The sequence below is a fragment of the Ylistrum balloti genome, unplaced genomic scaffold (assembly GCF_031769215.1).
Source record: "Ylistrum balloti isolate Yb309-2 unplaced genomic scaffold, AGI_CSIRO_Ybal_v1 Utg370546, whole genome shotgun sequence".
Lineage (NCBI taxonomy): Eukaryota > Metazoa > Mollusca > Bivalvia > Pectinida > Pectinidae > Ylistrum > Ylistrum balloti.
The window spans coordinates 157,806-182,210 of NW_026782346.1; the positions used below are offsets into that span (position 1 = coordinate 157,806).

Sequence of the window (24,405 nt, forward strand, 5' to 3'; positions counted from 1 at the left end):
ATATCGATATAAGCCTTCATTGAATAAGAATGACTCTTGCACAGAAAAAAAATATTTCAGTGAATGAATCAACTATATGTGTATACGATACTTTTAAGATGTAATAGAGATACACGTACGTTTATTATATCCTTGATTGCTGACGTTTTAAAGAATACAACAGTGTCATACTCAACATATATATGTATGTCTGTATCTAAATACATATACGTCTTCATACGTCTCTACAAATAACTAATAATTTATTAATATTCGTGTACCTGTCAATTGCTTAAGAAAAGACACTTAATGAATCCACAAAGGTGAAATGAATTTAAGATAGCCAATGTTAGCTCCTCTAAACTTGGTTAACAAGACTTCTTACAACCATGATTAAAGTAAGATCGTTGTACATTGTAATTGTCTTACCTTTCGGATTTACCTTCCTCGCACTTTACCGATTTCCAAGATGACAAATACTACAGCTAGAATGAACTTTGACCTATTTATACGCATGCGCCTAGCTCATTCAATATGGCTGCCATGCTGGTGCAAGGGTCGAGGTGTTTACCAAGATATGTGTGTAGATTGACACTTTTAAGAAACTCACCATGGAAAAGAAAGGCAAGTTGGGACAAAATTGAATTCTCCTTCAAATGCAGAACACATCTTTATTCATGTAACCGCAAGTTACACAGGAAGTGCTTGTAAACCTAGATAAACATTCCGGTGACCCCCTTGAAGGACAGTAAACGACGTTTACCGGCTTTTGCTAAATCGAAACAAGATATTTCCAATGTCGTAAATCATTCCGTTTGTATAATCTTTGTCCCCCTCATTAAGTGTATTATCAACTATAATGGAATGGTGAAGTTTACGGGAGGTCACCGTGACCAGATTCATGAAACGATATCTGTCCTTATAGGTTATTTTTGCGTTAAGTCAATCAACATTCGATATTTCAAAAAGTCCCCAATATCCCCGATTAATCGTTAGATTTGTAGTGTTTACTATTGCTTATGATACCCCTTAATGTAGTGGGGATGAAGTCCATCAATTAGTCTTAGTTCATCAGAAATGAATGGCATCCGTTCAGAAAGGCAATTGAAAGGAGATTAGTTATCGTTTTACGAATGAAGGGAGGCAACCGTAAGTGTGGGCCTAAAGAAATGTAGGAGCTGAGCAAGGCTAAATATAGGACTTGTTCAAGTCCAAATTCAATGACACAATTTTATTGAAAGTGTAGGTATCAGTATAAAAAAATCCCCCGTACTTCAGGTTTCCTACAAAAGCAAAAAAATCTTTAATAATATACACATCATAATTTAAGGGTATTAATGAAGCTTTTTCATTAAAAAAATAGACTTCATTAAACAACTGTCTTTAGCTTTGAGTTTCAATACACTGTTATGCTTGCATTCTAAGCAAGTTCAGTAATAGTATGAAAATCATGAGGCAGCTTCTTAATTCGTCCCATGTCTTGTGCATTTTGTGTGACTTGTACTATACATTTCTGTAACAGGAGGGGGAAAATGTGCGTCCAGACTGGGTTTTTGAACCCGGGACCTTCTGAACTCTAGACAGATGCTTTACCTACTGAGCTAACTGGTTGCTGACGATCGACCCCATCCAGTTCCACTACATTCCTTCCTCCTTATTTTTAGTCTTTGCCCCCAAAGATATCACATCTAACATCCCAGGTTCGGGTATCCCCTTGTTAAGCACTCACCTACTGCTTGAAACTAGGTTTGGTCACAAGACCAAATGTAACAGGAGTGAAAAAATGCGCAGCCAGACCAGGGTTCAAACCCAGGACCTTCCGAACTCTAGACGGATGCTCTACCTACTGAGCTAACTTTAATTTTGTTTGAACCATTTCTTCCTATTTCACTTACATGTAGTCCTTGTTCATTATTATCCTAATTTGTTATAACTCCATGACAATAATTGATTATGTGGAGATCTATCAAAGTGTGACAAATTGTTGAAATTCAAGACTTGTACCATACATGCTCCAACTGATTGAATACTGTATTCCGAGTTTCAAAATACAAGAGGGGAACAGTGGTGTGACTTCAAATCCTAATGATGAAGGATGTTCTCAGATGTTTTCCCATTGATTCTAGTCACTTAAGTGTCTGACCGATTGGGTAATCTCTGGAAACTTTATTCACTAAAAATGAGTTCCTTCATGTGAGAAAATAATTTTTTAAAGTTCATTGTGAATTTAAAGAAACCAGGAAGAAAGTTGAACTACATTATTTTTCTTATTGTATTTAAACTCTCAAAAGCATACCTGCACTGTCTCTGGACTTTTGTTTGTATGTAATGTTTCCCTGATTACAATTACAAAGCATAAAATTATTTACCAAATGAAAAACATACTTGACACGTTACTGGTATTGAAAAAAAATACCCACCGGGATTGACAATATTGACAACTTTGGTATTCTGTTTGGTTTAGATATTCGGTTTTAGGACATGTGTCAACTTAATATACAGAGACTAATACCAGTAAATAGTTCAGTTTGTCAGAATGGATATATTGTACAAGGGGAAGTAACTGTATAAGTTAAATATTTTACACTCTTTGTAGCACAGTAATAGTCTGGCAGGAACGTCTAAGAAGCAGATTGTTTGAATTCTTTAGTACTGTTGCTAGGATGATAAATTGATACATAATGAATCCTTTGACCATGGATATTGAATGGATCTTTACAAAATGATTGTGGCTCTGTTGAGGCAGAAAATAGGGGATACATCTTTGGCCATCTTTTCACTTACTGTTTTAGATCATCATCATCAAAATGATGGGCTGTTGTGCCTTGGTCTTGTTATTGCTATTTCTTTAGAATTATTAATGGTTCATTCCAAAATTTCATATGTAATTTCCCCTTTGTCTGTTTTTGTGTCCTTTAAATATTAGGACTATCAGCGAAAAAAAAAAAAAAAAACAAGATGGCTGCCTGGCGGCCATCCAAGATTTTGATGTAAGCTTATCATTCTTTCTTGAAAGGGATGGAAAGTTCTTTCCCAAATGTCATTTGTAGGTCCCCCTTGGTCCGTATTTTTGTTCTTTTGATTTTAGGACTAATCAGAAAAACTAAATGGTCAACATATGGCCCTCTTGGATTTTGACAATGTAAGATTATTGCTTTTTTTTTTGAAAGAACTGAATAGACAATTCTACCTGAATTTCATACGTTCATATGTAGGTTCCTGTTCATCACTAGTTGTGCTCTTTTGATTTTAGAGCTCATCAAAAAGGCTAAATGACTGGCAGGCCGCCATCTTTGATTTTGAAAAAGAAAATTTGTTACCAATATTTATTGAAAAGTGATGGACTGTTCTTTCACAAATCCCACACATAGGTTCCCCATGGTTCTTTGTTGTGTACTTTTCATTTTAGGACTTATCAGAAAAACAAAATGGTTGATTGGTGGCCATCTTGGATTCGACAGTTCAAGATTATTATTGCTAAGTCTTGAGAGGTGTTTTCACTTTTCATGTTATTAAAAAGCAAAGCACGAGAAAGAAGAAAAATGAAGGGGAAAGATCAAACTGTTTAAAGAACAAATAAAGATCAAACCATGATGGATGCCAAGGTTCTGCTGATTTTATTTATGGTGGTTTGGTAACACATGTGTAAAGAATGGGTGGAAGTCCACTTTGTAAGCATGACAGAGGCAAATAATTCAATTTAGGGAAAAAAATAAAAAAAATTGCCAAGGTCATTGGATGATCCAACTTTTAAGATAAGTCTCTGTTATATGTAAGTCTCGTTACTGAATTTTAGGATATTCTCCAGTGTAATTCTTTGATCCAAAATGCATTATATTATTTAGACAATATAAACTGGAGTCACCGTGGGATGGTGCTCTTGACGTGTTAGCTTCTACATTATATTTGGTCAGATTTATTATAGGCATTGCGTTGTAAACGTTATACAATTTCTTTCTGCTGTGTACGTCAAACTGGAGACAATGAGGAGACAGTCAGGCCAGGATCAATAATAACTTATTATAGATAGTAGTGCTAAAAAACACAAAAGAAAGATCTACATGACGATAATGGTCAACAGAAGTTGTAATGCCAGTCTGTAGACCAAGTATGTGACCACGATGGAGTCATTAGCAGTACATTAAAAGGACAGGTTTTGAGACGGCCATTTATTCTACAAGGAAATGATAATGGAGCACCCTTTCCTTGATTCTATTTACACTCTTTCAGAAACAGACATACACTATATCTTTTTTCACTGTTAAAAGGAAATGTCGTTCTGGTCATATTTCTTTTATTTTTCCTTGCATGTATGAATAATATGACAGTAAATTGACAAAGTAGGTGGAATACCAAGGCTGCGAGGAATCGCCTTTTACTTCTGTTGTAATTTCTTGTCAAGACATGAAATATTCAGATGCAGTAACAGAAGAGTAATGTGTGAAGTTATATGTGTCCCTGGGGAGTCTCTGAATTTTTATGTGTCATGACCCAGTTGACAAACTTTCTACTCTGATGGAGCCACCATTTTATCTTGGCATGAGAAGTGATATATTGTTATCTGATAGTTATAGAACATAAGATGAAAAACAATGTTGATTATCATTATTAACTTAATTCATTTCATAACAATCACAAAACAAGCTATCAGCTGATTGAGGCAAGTGAGGGATCTTAATGTGGGAGGAAACCAGAGTACGGGGGAAAGCAAGCATGGTCGGAAAGATGACCCCCAATCTTTTCACATCAGTATCAGGAATCAAACCCTGGACCATAATCACTGGTTGAGAGCTTTCAATGAAATATAAATAAATAGTCCTATTTATCCTTTCTGATGATACATTTATCTGTAAAGTCATAAACACAATTTCTCACCAGTATTCCCTTTAGCACTATATCATTACAGAACAGTTAAGGTCATGACCATTTATTGACATAATTATGTTTATTGAAATGACATCCTGACAGATTTTAATCACACTTCATTCCCCAATTTGATATTCATAAACATGCCTTGAAGAAGTTTGATTTTAATGTCACAAAATTAAGGTGAAAGATTGATTCAACAATTTATTTCTGAATGGAATTTTTTTATTAAAATTTCTAAAAAGGTTAGGTATCAGACTATTTTGAACAAGTTTAATTTTCTGCATTACAAGGAGTACTTAAATTCACTAACCAGTTGACATACTATTCCATCAATGTATTACATTGTTTTGGGATGAAAGGGATTTTATAATTTGTGATGCTTCCTTTGTAGATTATAAAGTAAAGTAAAAACATCTGTTGGATTATGTTATCAAACATTCAAATTTTGGAGCCTTGTGGCTATTTCAATTTTTTTTTCAGAATTTCACCATAATGAAATTTTCTATGTATCCCATAGACATTGCTAAAATGTCCCAAGTTTCAATTTGTTTGTTTTTAAACAAAGTCTTATCTCTGTGAAGTGTATGTCATCCTTTTTCGTTTTCAAGGCCTCGTGAAAGCCTTGGATATCAGTTTGTCAATATACCATTAACTCTGTTAGGATCATTAATGATTGAATAGTGATCTGCTCCAAACAATTTTATCGTTATATGTTTGCCTTCAAGACAGGAAATTTATTACTTATTTAACACATATTTTCTTTCACATTTTAGATCAATAACTTGGCCAAAGAGAAACATCCTTCATGTGGTAAGTTTCTTTTTAATGTTGTGGTGCCAAGTAATGCGTTGATGATTCTTGTGATGTGAAATGTAATTGTAATTTATTCAGATGACAAATAAAAAGTACAAGCTACTTGCTATTTATTGAAGAAACTTGTTCACGTGAATTTCTCAACATTTATTTCCCATGAAGGTTGATACAGAAATACATGATTAACGTGTGTACTTTTACTGGTTCTAGCTGAAAGCTTTATGTAAATGCATGCTTTTATTGGTGATGTCTTATCACACGCCATGAGTTAACACGCTACTTTTGCTCTCTGGCCATCAAATTGGAAAGATCAATTAATCTGGTTGTGTGATAAGGATCAGCCATTTTGTAGAATGATTTTAAATGTCTTCTCGAGTATTGGGAGTCGTTAGTGTTGAATATGTTGTCCCATATTGTTTATTAATGTTGTACCTTGGATATAATGATTGTGTAAGAAAATGGGATATGGTTGTAAAATAACATAACTTTGTATTTATCATACTGTAGTGTTTACTGGTATCATACTGCAGGAATTATGTAACAATTAAAAATTCTCTTACTTTCTTTTGATTTATACATGTAAAAAAGTAGCATCTTCCTCAGTGAGATAGACCCTTTTTCCTAGTTTGATATGAATTTCATTCTGAAAAAGACCTTCTAGTTTTCTTTCATTTCTAGTTATTTGAATAAATCATGTTTAAACAGAAATTTCATATTGTTATCAGGTTCCTTTTAAATATTATAGCAAGTAAATATCTAAAATTGATGAAATTCCATTCATCTCAAGGCTGTACTAAAAAAGATGGAATATTTGATGAATGCAGTGGGATGGGTTAAATTAGTTAAAAAAAAATATTTGGAGATACAGTGAAAAGCTAGTCAAGTAAAAGTATATCAGAGTTTGTTCTACAGAATTGTGTACAGTTTCTATTGTTTTTTATATATTGCTGTTAAATATCTGAAGGATTTTTGTGTTATTAAGTAAACCTCTGTAGGTATACAATATAAACCGGTATATGTGAATTGCAAAAGATATTTGGAAGAAGATATTTCAATGTTTTGTCATATTTTCTTTCAGCTACAAGACAAGTATCACCATTGAAACATTCAGAAAACCTGAGATTGTAAGTTTTTTGAGGAACTGTACAGGTCCTTTGTACCGGGAATGGTCAGTTTTATGAGAAATGTATACAAAACATATTTCAAATAAATAATCTAAGTGAAAAAAGGTGTGAAAATTTCAATAAAAAGATACTTTAGTTGTACAGTTATAAATTATATATATTTTGGATAATTTGAAATTCATTAATTATGTACTTATAATTGATATATTTTGTGTACACAGATACATGTATCAGTAAACTTGTATCAAGATAAATAATTCCAGAAAAATTGGATGGTCTCTTTCTGGAGTTTCTAGCATTAGTTTAAAACTTGGTTTTATAATTTTAGATCTGTTTTAATTAAGTACATAGAAGTTTGACAGAACTTCTTCAGAATTATAGAAAATTTGCATGTTATGCAAAACTTTGGACCTGATGCAGGCTTGTGTTTATTTTTTCCACTTTGCAATGTCATCGAAATACTTTTAAGATCACATTTGAGGCAACTTATTTTTGAATGATGATTTGTTACCTGTGTGTTAATTAGAAAAAAAAATATGCAAAAACATTGTATAAAGACTATACTCTATTTATTTATATTATGTTCCAGTAAAACATATCAACCCCATCCACGATAACTCCGGGTAACAATCACTTTTGCTCTCTGTACCCCTGGAACCATCATTGATACTCCATTGATTACGATCACTTTCGCTTTGTGCACCCTTGGAACCGTTCTCGATACTCCAAGGGTTACGATCGCTTTCGCTCTCTGTACCCCTGGAACCATCTTTGATACTACAGGGGTTACGATCACTTTTTCTCTCTTCACCCCTTGAACCATCCTCAATACTCCAGGGGTTACAATCACTTTTGCTCTCTGCACCCCTGGAACCATCCTCGATACTCCAGGGGTTACGACCACTTTTGCTCTCTGCACCCCTGGAACCATCCTCAATACTACAGGGGTTACGATCACATTTCCTCTCTGCAACCCTGGAACCATCCTCGATACTACAGGGGTTACGATCACTTTTGCTCTCTGTAACCCTGAAACCGTCCTCGATACTCCAGGGGTTACAATCTTTTTTTTTTAGCTGTCTTCACCCCATGGATAGAACTGATCTACCAGTATTTTTGAGTCTTGGGGACAAGGGGTCAAGCAGATGCTTAACTGGAATAGTATTTTGCAATACTGTAAAATTTTAATTGATTTTTTTGTTGTTTTTTGTTTGTTTTTTAGACTCCAAAATGTTTCGAAGCTTCAGGTTGGACGTGGAGGTAGACAAAGTTTCCATCAGTCAGCGGTTTTTTGTAAGTCTATAATCATGACTGATTTTGTTTTTTCACTTTTCCAAAGTCTTACTGATAACTATTATACAACAATTTTGCAAAAACGTACGTTAATGTAAATAAGGTATTACAAGTTGGGACACATAGACCCTTTTGGAATTTTCCCAGTCAACATGTATACATGTGGAATACATGCTTTGATACAGCAGAAAGCGTTTAACTATGACGGTCACCATATACCTCAGGCATCATTTACTTACTTGTTACAGAATCATAACAGTTAGACTTAATAATGATAGGAGAGAAACTCATATTTTCAAATTTTTGAATATCCTTTTTTGATGAAAAAATTGTTGTAAATTACTGTAAATGCATTAATTTAAGATTAGGTTGCATATCATCACAGGTAATGTGTCATTATGTATAATGTTAACTTGATTTATTTACAACAAATTCAAAAAAAGTTGTTTAGACTTATACTTATTGTCCTTGTTGTCCTGGATTTAAGCGAGTGATGGTCTTATTGTGGGAGGAAACCTGAGTATCTGGGGAAAACCCACCTAGTTGCCCAGGTGACACTTTTCACCTCCATTTTGGGAATCGAAACCTGAATGGCTAGGTGAAAAGTGAATGTGATACCACTGCGTCAACCAGTATAACTATGTTACAATAGTGGAAACACTATTATAAAATTGTTTACATTGTAGTTTTAATGTTACTTGTAAATGAAGTGCAATTTGTGATACTGTATGGTCTCCGTTTCTTACGAACAGATGATGAGTTTAAGATAGTCAACACACCAACATTTGCAGAATCTGTTACAGAGGGAGATGTCCGCTGGGAAAAAGGTAAGCGTTTTTTTCGTGAGGTTCACTGAGAATAAGGTAAAATACAATCTTGTCTGAGAGTTGCCTGAGAAAGGATAAAAAACATTCAAATGAAGGGTTGCTAGAAAAAGAAAAACCACGAAGGAATTATAGAGCCTGTAAACAAACCTAAGTAAGTTTCAAATTCTGTCTAGAATAATTGTCTTTTTATTCGTACATTTCTGGGAAAAAAATGATGATTGAACAGATTAATGATAGCCTTCAAAGAAAATTATAAGCCCTTGTGGAAAACATATTAAAGTTGTGGTGGTACAAAAATAAAGGAAGGAAAGGCTGTGCATGACAGTCGCTAATATTTCATACCTTTTTGTCACTTTTTCGAGATTTAAAAAATTTTTCCAAATATTTGTTAACAGCTGTTGGAGATTATGTTAAAGAAGATGATGTTGTGTGTGAAATTGAAACAGACAAGGTGAGTTGTTGAAGGTGCTGGTTTGTAACATTGTCAGAGCAAGGAATCTATTACCATGTACTTGTGTTAAAAACCAGTTTATCTCAATAAAGCACAGATACATGATGAACGGTTCGCATGAGAAGTTACAGAATAGCAGCCTTAGAGATGTTAAACACATATAGGTGATACATACCATGCTTCAGTTGTCGAGTAATGTTGCCTGACAGACTGATTGGAGATGGAACAATTTATGAATAGAGGGAAATATTTCTTTGCTTTGAATATGAAAAATACCTTGTCTTGTCATTCACAAATAAAAGATTTATGACTTTCAAAAATTTTTATCACCTGCAACTATGTGATATTATTTACAAAAGGGAAAAAGGCCTTCAGAGAGTACCTAATCTGTTGTGTGAAATATGACTGTATGGTTTTAGAATTTTCTTTAAGGTGCAGAAACAGACTAGAACAGATAGAAATGTTTTTTTTCCAATTGCTAGTGTCATTGATTTATTGTATTTTTTATCATTAAATTGGCCAAAATTATTCTCCATCATGGTCAAAAATGTCCCTGGTACCAGTCTTACTTTTTATAGTCATTTTGTCTGGTCTTTTTGGTCTAAGGGGAGACAACTTATCTGTTTTGGTTTGTTAAACAAGCAGACTGTTTTCCAGGTTTAGTTTGTATGAGTTATGAACTGTTGTGTTATTGGTTACAGACATCTATCCCAGTGCCCAGCCCTGCAGCAGGCTATGTGGAAGAGCTGTTGGTGCAGGACGGAGACAGGGTGGAGCCTCATCAACCTCTCTTCAAACTTAAACTTTCGGGTCAGTCAGTTAGGGACCTTCCTGGTATCATTGGCGGTTAGATTAAAGTAGGTTGCCAGGCAACAGGTCCTGGTATTGACTCTGAATGTAATTTGTTACCATTCTAGTTCAACTGTATACTTTCACAGTTAAAGTAAAATTCACTCTCAATGTCTAGCAGGATTGGGTTTGACTGAGAGATTTATTGTCAAGGCTCTAACATGAAAACATACAAAATTCTTACCCCTTTACTATCTATGACATTAGTTTAAACAATATTTTTATTCAGTAATAAGCATTTAATTACAGACAGGTACGCATAATCTTATGGGATGGGAAAACAAGCTTAAAGCTTATATTAATTCCTTTCCCATGTACATACAAAGACAAATATAAATCGGAAATGGAACACCTAACATCGACATTGGATGAAAAAGTAATATTTGGACATAACAATAAAACATATTAACTTACGTATACGCACATGTGGTGGATAGAATTACAAAATGTAATTTACAACTTAAGTAGTGGCGCCTTAATTTATTGGTATGTAAAAAAGGTTACCTTTCAAAGCTCCATTCAGATCTATGAAACAATACATAATGTACAGTTTTATAATAAGAATTAAAGGACAAAAAATATTAGGTAAAACGTTTACTAAGCTTGATATAATTTTGCACGGTCAAGAATATTTGTTCATTTTTCTGTTTAGAGTAAGTGTCGTTTCCCCATAATAGAGTTTTTTCAGTTAGAGTAATATCTAGTTGAAGTAAAGTATTTTGTCGAATTATGTTATAATTAGCACAAGACAATAAAAAATGGTGGGTACTTTCTACTAACCCGCATGAACAAAATGGACTTTCTTCCAGATTTCTTAAGTATAAATGTTGTTTGAGATTACTGCATTTAAGTCTCAATCGTGTATGTAAAATTTGAAGGTTTCTACTTCCAATATTAAAATAGTGTGGAATCATTACATTTTCTTTTTGTAAAAATCTTTTGATAATCCTGACAGACGGATTTTCGCGAATGTCGATTGGTAAAGAATTCCATAAATGTACTGAAGAATTTAAAAAAGATGTTTTATAAAACTGAGTCCTGCAATTAATTAATAGTAAATTGTTTGAATTTCTAGTATTATGTCTGTGGGTATCTGATACCTTACTTGGAATTAGACTGGATAGATAAAATGGAGTTTTCTTATGATACATTTTATGAAACTGCAAGAGTTTATGATTTTCCCGTCTTTTAGAAAGTTTTTCCCAACCCACATCTTTATACAATAAACTAACACTTGACAATTTAGTAGCACCTGTAACTATTCTTGCAGCTTCTATTTGGATGTTTTCTAAATTTTGACATAAATAATTGGGTAAATTATCCCAAACTACGTCAGAATATTCCAAAATAGGTCTGATAAAAGCAAAATATATTGTTTGGAGAGAATTCCTATCAAGTATGTTTTTTAAATTTCTTAAAACCGCTAGTCTTGGTGACACTTTCTTTAATATGTAATCAGTATGATTTTTCCATGTACCATCATCAGAAAATAACACCCCTAAATGCTTATGAGATTTTACATTAGTTACATTGACATTGTCCATAGTGATAGGATCATAAATTCCTGGTATAGTTTTTCGGCTAATTAATAAAGATTCTGTCTTGTCTGGATTAAATTTTACTAACCACTTATTTGCCCATACATGTATTTTTGAAAGATCATTATTGATGGTATTAATAGCAATCGTGGGATTTTCAACTATGATATACAATGCTGTGTCATCAGCAAATAACTTTATTTTACAACTAATATCATTCACTATATCATTAATATATACTAAAAAGAAGAGAGGACCTAATATTGAACCTTGAGGTACACCTGCTTTGATATTTTGGGTTTCAGAGAAAATACCATTTATAACAACCCTTTGACTTCTGTCAGTTAAATAATTTTTGCACCAAGATAGCAATTTACCAGAAACGCCAGATTTTTCCAATTTATGTATAAGACCCCTGTGCCAAACCCTATCAAACGCTTTACTTATATCACAGAATACGGCAATGATTTCTTTACCCGCGTCTAAAGCCCTCCCAATATCATTTGTAATGTCTAATAATTGATTTGTTGCAGAATCCCCAGGTGTGAAGCCCGATTGACAATTTGTAAAATAATTTGTATCTCTAAAAAAATTGTAAAGATGTTTAAAAATACACCTTTCCATTAGTTTGCCAACGTTACTTATCAAAGATATAGGTCTATAGTTTGAAACAACGGATTTGTCACCTTTTTTAAAAACTGGTGTAACATTAGCGACTTTCCATATAGAAGGATATATACCACAGTCGATAGATTTGTTAAACAATTTAGAAAGAATTGAAATAATAGACCCTGTCTTTGCTTCCTTAATAATTCTTGGACTCATTTTATCTGGACCAGAAGCTTTAGAAGTATCTAACTTATTTATTGCATCTTCAACATCTTGTTCAGTGATATATATATCTATGACATTAATCAAAGAAAGCTTTTTTGAGACGTGATGATTCAAAGAGTCCACTATGAAGGTGATGACTACAGCCAAAGACGGAGGAATGGGGCAAAAATGGGAACGAGGGAATAATGTCATTGATACAGTTCACAAAGACATTAAATATTTTAATATATGTCCTGTCATTTCCTCTTCAATATTGTTATTTTTGTGCTGTATATATCTGCTGACAGTCACAAATCTTTATTCCTTAGTGTCTTAGGTACTTCTAATATTGCTTTAAATTTCATCTTTTTTCCTATTTTTTTTCGTCATAGCCTGAACAACATCTAGTAATAGTATGGATCTAGTAAAATCATAGATGTACTCGAGGCTTTATTTTGGTGGTTTTTCAAAAAAATACTATTTCGTTCACAAATCATAAAATAGCTTGATAAATCTACTTATACTCATTTGAACAGCTCAGGGACATAAAGAATTGTGGATTAAAAGTCAATGAAAGTAAATCACCCTTGAAAATTGATGATTTTACAATAGTCAACATTGTGAAGACAGAATCAGTTAAGTAAGGTCACCGGCTGATGTTATTTACTCTCAATAAATTGCTGAATGAACGTTTTATGTAATTGAAAATTGTACTGGATTCTTGATGTATAATCATTTCATCTTTTTTTGTTTTTTTTTTTTTATATCTTAAGACATTTGAATTGTACATTCATGGAATTGTTTCTATGATAGGTGATGCACCAGCTGCCAGTGCTGAAAAAGTGGCTTCTGAACCTGCCCCGAATGCAACAACTGAATCAGCTCCTGCTGCCCCTGCAGCAGGAAGTGGCCCTATTCCCACCACACCCCCACCAGTGCAGCCTCTGCCCTCAGCACCCACAGCATCTGTCCCTGTAGCTACTATCAAACCTACACAAGCCACTCCCCAGAGCACTGCAGGGCCCGTGGGAGGGGCCAGGACAGAGACAAGGGTAGGCATTAGGGGTGCACAAGACTTATGCGATGAAAATTTATAACTGACTTCTAGCATAGTTAGTAAGAAACCAAATAATAAACCATGGATTTCATAGTTAATGTCAAACATCCTTTTCCAGATCTTCTGACACAAGGAATTTCTCCACATGGAGTGATTTTCACGAATATAACTACAACTACAAATTCTTTTGTTTTTGACAGGTGAAGATGAACAGAATGCGGTTGAGGATTGCAGAGCGTCTTAAAGAGGCCCAGAATACATGTGCTATGTTAACAACTTTTAATGAGATTGACATGAGGTAGGCTATTAACCAATCATTGTAGGTAAACTACAGGTTATCTGTTAATATTTAACTCTTGTCACCATCCCTCTAGGAAAATAGAGCTTAGTAAGTTCTGAAAATTGATGTTTTAAAAAAATCTGCATTAGGAGTGTCAAAGTCTATAACATATGAATACACACACTTTACAAAAATTAATGTTGGTGTCAAAAGAAGCCAACATTATGTTTCTGTGTACTTACAAATATAACATCTGTCTAAAGCAGCCTTCCTGTATGGAATAGATCTGCTAAAGGTGATAGAGATATATCTTACTAGTCATTGAGACATCATTAGTATGTCTGAGGTTGTACTATAGCAAACTTGTATTAAGAGCCATTCAATAGATTTGAACAATGAGCATTGAAAAATTATTTCATTTCATTGCAGCAACATAATGGACATGAGAAGCTGCTATAAGGATGCTTTCCAGAAAAAATATGGCTTGAAGCTTGGATTTATGTCGGCCTTTGTGAAAGCCTCTGCTTTTGCACTTGAAGATCAACCTGCTGTGAACGCAGTTATAGACGATAAAGAAATAGTGTACAGAGACTACATAGACATTTCTGTAGCGGTGTCTACTCCAAAGGTATACAGTAAAACTTGTTTACAACAAACTACTAAAGCCCTGTGATTATGACACATTATGACTATTGACTAGTTTTGTCTAAACTGTTTCATTAGATACTGTCATCTTCAAGATTATGAAACCTTTAAAATTCTTGCCTTTTGGAAGAGTTTTACTAGCCCTAAAAATTGAATTCCAAGGTGTTGGGCAACATGAATGATACACCTCTAATCCAATGACTATAAATCTCAGGTCAATGAAATTGTTCATATCATGTCACTTGATTATGAATTGTATTTATAGCTTGTCAGATTACCTGGTATTTGGTCACCAGACTTTGTTGTAAATTGGTTTTACTGTACAAATACTCCCATATTTCGTCAATTGTGTCCTTGGATTTTTACCCTGAAGAGAAAATTTTGTGTTTTGAAAGTGTCATTGCTGGAAAATTTATTTTTCAAGTGTTCTGATATATAGTATATGGCACCTCTGTATAACTACAACCGGGTGAGTATTTAAACATCAGTATGTTTTGTATGGCGTGACGTTATCATTGCTCATATTATGGTAAGTACTACAAAATTTCCGTTTTTCTGTGTGTACATAGGCAGTCTGAAAATAGTGGTGCTTTCCTCAAATATTAGAGAGATAATTAACCTTGGGATCAAGTTATTTGACTCATGATATACATTTGGTTTCAGAAGAACAAGGATAAAAAAATAAATGTCACTTGGCCTGATTGTTCCTTTTACGAAAACTTTAAAAAACTCACAAGTCCAGGAGTTTACTGAAGTGGGATTTGATAAATCTTTAATAGGGGTTATTGTGGTAGTATTTAGGATTGGACATTTTTTTATTTGTTATGAACATTTAAACGAAGGATATAAAAATTAACCGCCGAGATCTATTTTGTTATCATTCAAACAATAGTAATGATTGCTTTGTATTTTCAGGGCTTGGTTGTGCCAGTGTTACGGAATGTAGCAAAGATGAACTATGCTGATATAGAAATAGAAATAGCTGCTTTAGGAGAAAAGGTAAGAATGACAACAGGATGGTATTTCTGGGTACGTAATGTAACACATGACTGTCTTGACTGGTCTGTATAGCAGAGACCATTATCTAAACTGATAACCTCAAGGACCATAACTCCTTTACTAGTGCTTATCCAGAGCAAGATCTGACGTGATTGGCTATAGTCACAATTCTCAATAGACAATAAGGTCACAGCAAAGGGTCAAATATTGAATTTTTGTCCTTTGTTTTGTAGATAATTATGTCAATTTCTACTGTAGTGACAAGACTAAAACAAAAGCTAGAACAATTAGAGACAAGTTGGTATAACTGTGTATGATGTAAATCAGTTTCCAACCAATATAATTATTTTCTTTGTGGTGTTCAGGCTCGGGCTGGTGCCTTAGCAATAGAAGACATGGATGGAGGCACATTCACGATTAGTAATGGAGGTGTGTTTGGCTCTCTGTTTGGAACACCAATTATCAATCCTCCACAGTCCGCTATCCTTGGAATGCATCGTATAGACCAAAAGGCTGTAGTTGTCAACGGGAAGGTATGTAGATAGACAGAAGGTTGTAGTTGTCAACAGAAAGGTATGTAGATAGACAGAAGGTTGTAGTTGTCAATGGGAAGGTATGTAGATAGACAGAAGGTTGTAGTTGTCAACAGAAAGGTATGTAGATAGACAGAAGGTTGTAGTTGTCAATAGAAAGGTATGTAGATAGACAGAAGGTTGTAGTTGTCAACAGAAAGGTATGTAGATAGACAGAAGGTTGTAGTTGTCAACAGAAAGGTATGTAGATAGACAGAAGGTTGTAGTTGTCAGTGGGAAGGTATGTAGATAGACAGAAGGTTGTTGTCAATAGAAAGGTATGTAGATAGACAGAAGGTTGTGGTTGTCAACAGAAAGGTATGTAGATAGACAGAAGGTTGTAGTTGTCAACAGAAAGGTATGTAGATAGACAGAAGGTTGTTGTCAATAGAAAGGTATGTAGATAGACAGAAGGTTATAGTTGTCAACAGAAAGGTATGTAGATAGACAGAAGGTTGTTGTTGTCAACAGAAAGGTATGTAGATAGACAGAAGGTTGTAGTTGTCAACAGAAAGGTATGTAGATAGACAGAAGGTTGTTGTCAATAGAAAGGTATGTAGATAGACAGAAGGTTATAGTTGTCAACAGAAAGGTATGTAGATAGACAGAAGGTTGTAGTTGTCTACATAAAGGTATGTAGATAGACAGAAGGTTGTGGTTGTCAACAGAAAGGTATGTAGATAGACAGAAGGTTGTAGTTGTCAACAGAAAGGTATGTAGATAGACAGAAGGTTGTTGTCAACAGAAAGGTATGTAGATAGACAGAAGGTTGTAGTTGTCAACAGAAAGGTATGTAGATAGACAGAAGGTTGTAGTTGTCTACATAAAGGTATGTAGATAGACAGAAGGTTGTGGTTGTCAACAGAAAGGTATGTAGATAGACAGAAGGTTGTAGTTGTCAACAGAAAGGTATGTAGATAGACAGAAGGTTGTAGTTGTCAACAGAAAGGTATGTAGATAGACAGAAGGTTGTAGTTGTTAACAGAAAGGTATGTAGATAGACAGAAGGTTATAGTTGTCAACAGAAAGGTATGTAGATAGACAGAAGGTTGTAGTTGTCTACATAAAGGTATGTAGATAGACAGAAGGTTGTGGTTGTCAACAGAAAGGTATGTAGATAGACAGAAGGTTGTAGTTGTCAACAGAAAGGTATGTAGATAGACAGAAGGTTGTAGTTGTCAACATAAAGGTATGTAGATAGACAGAAGGTTGTGGTTGTCAACAGAAAGGTATGTAGATAGACAGAAGGTTGTAGTTGTCTACATAAAGGTATGTAGATAGACAGAAGGTTGTGGTTGTCAACAGAAAGGTATGTAGATAGACAGAAGGTTGTAGTTGTCAACAGAAAGGTATGTAGATAGACAGAAGGTTGTTGTCAATAGAAAGGTATGTAGATAGACAGAAGGTTGTTGTCAACAGAAAGGTATGTAGATAGACAGAAGGTTGTTGTTGTCAATAGAAAGGTATGTAGATAGACAGAAGGTTGTTGTCAACAGAAAGGTATGTAGATAGACAGAAGGTTGTAGTTGTCAAAAGAAAGGTATGTAGATAGACAGAAGGTTGTAGTTGTCAACAGAATGGTATGTAGATAGACAGAAGGTTGTAGTTGTCAACAGAAAGGTATGTAGATAGACAGAAGGTTGTAGTTGTCAACAGAATGGTATGTAGATAGACAGAAGGTTGTAGTTGTCAACAGAAAGGTATGTAGATAGACAGAAGGTTGTAGTTGTCAACAGAAAGGTATGTAGATAGACAGAAGGTTGTAGTTGTCAACAGAAAGGTATGTAGATAGACAGAAGGTTGTAGTTGTCAACAGAAAGGTATGTAGATAGACAGAAGGTTGTAGTTGTCTACATAAAGTTATGTAGATAGACAGAAGGTTGTAGTTGTCTACATAAAGGTATGTAGATAGACAGAAGGTTGTAGTTGTCAACAGAAAGGTATGTAGATAGACAGAAGGTTGTGGTTGTCTACATAAAGGTATGTAGATAGACAGAAGGTTGTAGTTGTCTACATAAAGGTATGTAGATAGACAGAAGGTTGTAGTTGTCTACATAAAGGTATGTAGATAGACAGAAGGTTATAGTTGTCAACAGAAAGGTATGTAGATAGACAGAAGGTTGTAGTTGTCAACAGAAAGGTATGTAGATAGACAGAAGGTTGTAGTTGTCAACAGAAAGGTATGTAGATAGACAGAAGGTTGTAGTTGTCTACATAAAGGTATGTAGATAGACAGAAGGTTGTGGTTGTCAACAGAAAGGTATGTAGATAGACAGAAGGTTGTAGTTGTCAACAGAAAGGTATGTAGATAGACAGAAGGTTGTAGTTGTCAACATAAAGGTATGTAGATAGACAGAAGGTTGTGGTTGTCAACAGAAAGGTATGTAGATAGACAGAAGGTTGTAGTTGTCAACAGAAAGGTATGTAGATAGACAGAAGGTTGTTGTCAATAGAAAGGTATGTAGATAGACAGAAGGTTGTTGTCAACAGAAAGGTATGTAGATAGACAGAAGGTTGTTGTTGTCAATAGAAAGGTATGTAGATAGACAGAAGGTTGTTGTCAACAGAAAGGTATGTAGATAGACAGAAGGTTGTAGTTGTCAACAGAAAGGTATGTAGATAGACAGAAGGTTGTGGTTGTCTACATAAAGGTATGTAGATAGACAGAAGGTTGTAGTTGTCTACATAAAGGTATGTAGATAGACAGAAGGTTGTAGTTGTCTACATAAAGGTATGTAGATAGACAGAAGGTTATAGTTGTCAACAGAAAGGTATGTAGATAGACAGAAGGTTGTAGTTGTCTACATAAAGGTATGTAGATAGACAGAAGGTTGTAGTTGTCTACATAAGGTATGTAGATAGACAGAAGGTTATAGTTGTCAACAGAAAGGTATGTAGATAGACAGAAGGTTGTAGTTGTCAACAGAAAGGTATGTAGATAGACAGAAGGTTGTAGTTGTCAACAGAAAGGTATGTAGATAGACAGAAGGTTGTAGTTGTCAATGGGAAGGTATGTAGATAGACAGAAGGTTGTTGTCAACAGAATGGTATGTAGATAGACAAAAGGTTGTAGTTGTCTACATAAAGGTATGTAGATAGACAGAAGGTTGTTGTCAACAGAAAGGTATGTAGATAGACGGAAGATGGTTGTCGTCAACACAAATATCAAAATAGATTTTCTTTATCAATAAGAAGGTTAACAGATCAACATAAGGTTCTGGTCCTGATGAAGTCTCAATGATAGAGGGGAAAGTCCTCGGTCAAATAAATAACCTCACTTACTGGTGACACTTTGGTATGTTGTGATTGAAACTATTTGGTTTAATTTCTGTTGGGTTGGTTTATGCACACTCCAGTCTGGGTCATTAACTGTTTGTTTAAGGACTGCAGTTATATATCTTGATACAAAAGTCACATAAACAGCCATTAAAATCACTTAGCAGTTTGTATTCACAACTTTGAATAGTTCTGGATTTTTCTAGTCTAAGGGAGATAATTCCTCTTCTGAGACATGTAAATCTACATAAATCTGTATCAATGCTGACATGTTCCTCTCGAGTGTTGTTTAAGTTGTAACATGTTTTTATTCAATATCATCAGATTGAGATCCGACCAATGATGTTTGTTGCCCTTACTTACGATCATCGCCTGATAGATGGAAGGGAGGCTGTGACATTCTTACGGAAAATTAAGTCGGCAATAGAAGATCCACGAGTGCTACTTCTCAACTTATAGCACTGCCATATTGTATAAAAACTTAGTCATTTTAAAACATTCGCTAAGATTATCCTTGATATGGATATTGGGACAAGTATTTATTATGAAATGGTGTTGCAGATCACCTGGGACATAGACCTGAATGTTGCAGTCTTTGGGCATTACCCTAGAGTGTAAAACTAATGACCGTGAAGGATGTAACGAGATACATATTATTTACAAAAGTGAATCACTTTTGAATGGATAATTTATTTAGACATAAAAAACAAACGTGATTAGTGTTATTCTGGCAGCGAGTTCAAACCTCATGAACGCTGGAAAATGCTAAAATTATTTGATGGATTGTAAATGTTCTGTTATTAAGGGGGTTTCTGCTAGTTAGATGTAACTGTTCAAGTAGAGTTAATTGATCTAGCTAAGTGATAGACTACAATGGATTGTGGAAAGAAATTTAGTATGTTGTGACAGATCGCATGAATTATTGATTTGTAATAACCTCAACCCATCATGGACAGAACCATGATGTATACAGACGACAACACTGTTAGTTTTTACCAGCATTTTCACCTTTTCACATTTAAAGCATTTAAAACAAGATGTATATATGAGGTTTTTAGTGGTCAATCTACAATTTATCTTCAACTTGATTGATAAAAACAATGAGTCCAACAATGTAGAATTTAGGTATTTCCAGAAATTCTACAAGTCCAATCAGAATTCTCTGAGAACGGGACTCATGACTCGCATGTAGATTTATCACAGAATAGATATTTTTATACATGTTAAGTACTAACAGCAACTGATATCTCAAACAGAATAGGGAAGGGAAGAATTTTTTTAGTTTTTGAGACACAAGATTGAAAATGTTTCTGTTAAATATTTCAGTTTACAATTGGAGAGTTTGAAGACTGCACTGTCTCGTAAAATAAAGATCTGTATATTGTATAAACTAAAGAATGTTTTTATCGTAACTGTTTATATACGGTCACAATTACATTTTACCTGTGTTGAATCACGAATAATACACACTGCTTATGTAAAATGGTTATCATTAGGATGATTTATAGGAGATGTTGAAAATAATGTAACTGGCACCCTACCTACTGTCATAAAAATAACTGATAAATTTTCAGTCACAATTTGCACATCCCTATGATGATAAAGAAGTGGGTTTCTTACCTCTATGTACCCAAAAAGTGGTTTGGCAAAAGTTGGTGGAGAGATATTTCAAGGCCCTGGGCATATGACTGATTTATGATGTACAGAAATTAGTTATGTGCTTATGACAAAATAAAGATTATATTGTCAGTATGTCGACACTTAACAGTTAAAAGGGGGAAAAAAAGGTAACTTGGACAGCAGGATTTAAAATCTCCCAGTTGTGTATGTAAATATGAAACCCCTCGTTAAAAACTAAATTCATGCAATTTCAGTTTTGATTTTTCTGTCCAGCAGTCCTTATAGATATTTCACTTTACAATTTCAAACCTTAGGCACTCTGACATCTGGTCTAATCTGGCCTGTAGACAATTCACATGTTCAATTTCAAACCTTGAGCATTCTGACATCTGATAGATGATTTAATGTTGTTTTTGATCATGGTGTTTTTAACTGCATCAAGCTTACTTAAGTATCACTTTCTATATACTTAATGAACCTCTCAAATGTTCTCTCAAGCAGGGTGGAAATCTTTTTAGAGATCTGAGTTCTTCAGTCCTATGATCTTATGATAAAGGTCTTATATTGTACCGTCAAATCGTCATACAAATTGTTTTAAATTTTTGAAAGTGATAAAAAAAGTTACTATAAATCAGTTAATTTTGTTGTTTTTTTTTTTTTGTTTTTTAACTTGCATTATCTAGAAAATAAAACAGCTGCTTTTGAAGTAATTTTGTGGAAGGTTGAGCATCATCAACACAACATCAGTCAACAGAACAAGCAGTGACACACAATTTTTTTTAACCTTTTCTGGACTAGCCATTAAAGACATGTACACATTAATTTTGAGGGATGCATATTTTGAGTATCAACTCCAAATTAATTTCTTGACAAAAATTGATGCATTCAAATATCACAATTTAACACTGCATCATGGTTATGGTGACTTTTTACAAGTGTGGTGATCACATAAAAAACATCAGTATCCGAGAATTTAAGTCAATCAGAATGATTTGTCAAGTAGTTTTTGTCAGATCTTGGTGTGATTTAGAGAAATAAAAGATTTGAGGTTATCAAGCTACAATGTGTAAGGACGTCAGGCACATGCTTTTCTGCATTTATCAGATGGATGAAATCTATTTATTTTTTGTTTATGTTTTCCTTTGTTAAACCTTTATCTATTAACATTGATTTATAATTTTTAACAAAACTTCAATCAATACTGCACTTACATTATGGTTTCTATAAGTGTTTTGTGCTTCAATCAGAATTTTTGGCAGTTGACACCAAAAGAGACGACTGTATGCCTGATATATAGTGCTGTGGTACAAATATTCTAGAACTTGTGATGAGATAAAAGTATATTTAGTTCTAATATCAAAATCTTATCTTTGTGGAGAGAAAAAAACCTGCAATAAAATTACGATCTGTACCTGGAACAGTGTCTATTCTGGTTTGTAATGCTTAAGAAATGCTACAACTGAGGTAGACCTAAAATCCTGGTTTTATAGTCCACGGAAATCATTTACTTACAATAAATCACTTCTGTTTCTTCAGGCAGATTTGTTCAGAGAACCACAGAGTAGAGAAAGTTTACAATCCTCCATTGCACCAGAAAAGACTTGTTTAAAAAAAAAAGAAAACTAGTGAAACGTCCAACATTATCCATTTCAATTGGAATGATATCCAGTTAATAGTTTGTTATATTATTTGCCTGTCAAGCCATTTTGAGGGAAGTGAAACTATCAACATGTTCAAACAGCCGTAAATTCTGTCTGAAAGACCAATATGGCTATGCTGTACTCTTGTATCTGTCAACTATCAATTTTAATTTCAGTTATTAAGGTTTCTATGCTGCCCTTCGCTATTCATGAACTTTTGACACTTTGAACACCTTAATGTGTTTCTGTGATTGCCAGATATTTTGGTGAGCTGTGCAGGCCCTCTGGGCCTCTTTTCCCTGATGAATTCATCTGGGTTATAATGAATTCACACCGAGTCTCATCATAAACATTATTTAGTTCAGTCCAACTTTACATTAGCTTTAGATATACAGATGTATATAACGATATCCCTTACTCTTTAATGTAGCTGTGCATGGCTGGGTGATCAACAGAAACAAGTGCTCTCCTAAAGATCTTTTTGGTAGCACATTTTTATTCTGATGTTTAAATGAACCTGTGTGTGCACTATTTCAACTTATATTTCCATGTCAAATCATGACAAATAACATTAAAGTTTAAAAAAACCCAAAAGATTTAATTCAAGGGAGACAAAAACAATTGCAATATACTGTACTTGCTATCAAGGAGGTCATCAACAATATGTACAGATCTTTATACATATACCTATTAGTATCGATGAACTTGCAAGCTTTTGTCGTGGTGGAAATATCACAGGAAGATATAAGATATTTCCAGTAAATCATATGATTTAATCATGCCAAACATATACATCTATAGTGCTCAATATATATATATATATACTTTTGTAAAATTCATGACTGTTAATTAACATCAATACTTTCTCTTCACAACTCTACAGTGACCACTGAACTGTATTACGGGTAACAAATACATGCAAACAAATAAATAAAGTTTTGATTGGGTATGATTTTGATCTTTTGAGACAAAAAATGTCATTTCTGCTACTAAATTGCTAATAAATGTAATATCTTCTAATCTATTATTTGATGATCAACACTTTATGTTTATCACTTACAGAGCAGCTTGTTGGAAAACAGGGCGAGCAAAAAATGAAAGAAATTACATAATATAAAGAACAAACAGCAGAAGACAATATTTCTATATTCTGTCACGGGCCAACACAATTTTATAGCAACCAAAAATCAGACAGGAAAATACTGATCAGTTAAAATATGTGTAGCTAAAAACATGCTACTTTTAGTCATACTAATTGGAATGAATTTTTTTGATGCACAGGTACAATCCAGGGTTTGAAACACAATACTGTATCAGGTAGTCTACTTTCTAATACTTATGACCATTTAAAATATCCAACTGAACTTGGTTCTGATACTGGCATATTTTTACAGGGGTCATATCACAGACAAACAAAACCAGCAGCCATCGCGAAAATATATACGTAATTAGTGTAGGTTAAACAGAAAATAGTAACTACAAATACACTTTTCATCAATTTCCCCTGCTGCAGTAGGTAAACATCACTACCCCCTGCTACAGTAGGTAAACATCACTATCCCCTGTTACAGTAGGTAAACATCAGTATGTTAGATTATGCACAATTTCTACTCAGATCAAAAAGCAGTAAAAATTAAATAACATCAGGTGTTAAATAGTTTCATACTTCAGTGAGTGATCCTTTCTTAATGACAACAAGTATACAACAATTAAATACCATGTAAAAAGGCCAATTGAAAATGGCATTGAAATTTGTTGTA

At 34.0% G+C, this 24,405-nt stretch overlaps 1 protein-coding gene across 1 annotated transcript; it reads left to right on the plus strand.

Moving 5' to 3' along the window:
• The first annotated feature begins 513 nt into the window (after positions 1-513).
• Positions 514-22,423, plus strand: LOC132556102 (dihydrolipoyllysine-residue succinyltransferase component of 2-oxoglutarate dehydrogenase complex, mitochondrial-like). Its single transcript, XM_060220489.1, has 13 exons — positions 514-603; positions 5,622-5,658; positions 6,740-6,785; positions 8,008-8,078; positions 8,831-8,905; positions 9,301-9,356; positions 10,058-10,166; positions 13,370-13,608; positions 13,814-13,911; positions 14,323-14,521; positions 15,454-15,537; positions 15,903-16,070; positions 19,710-22,423. The coding sequence occupies exons 1-13, from the start codon at positions 514-516 to the stop codon at positions 19,842-19,844; spliced, it is 1,407 nt and encodes a 468-aa protein (XP_060076472.1). The 3' UTR covers positions 19,845-22,423.
• The last annotated feature ends 1,982 nt before the right edge of the window (positions 22,424-24,405 follow it).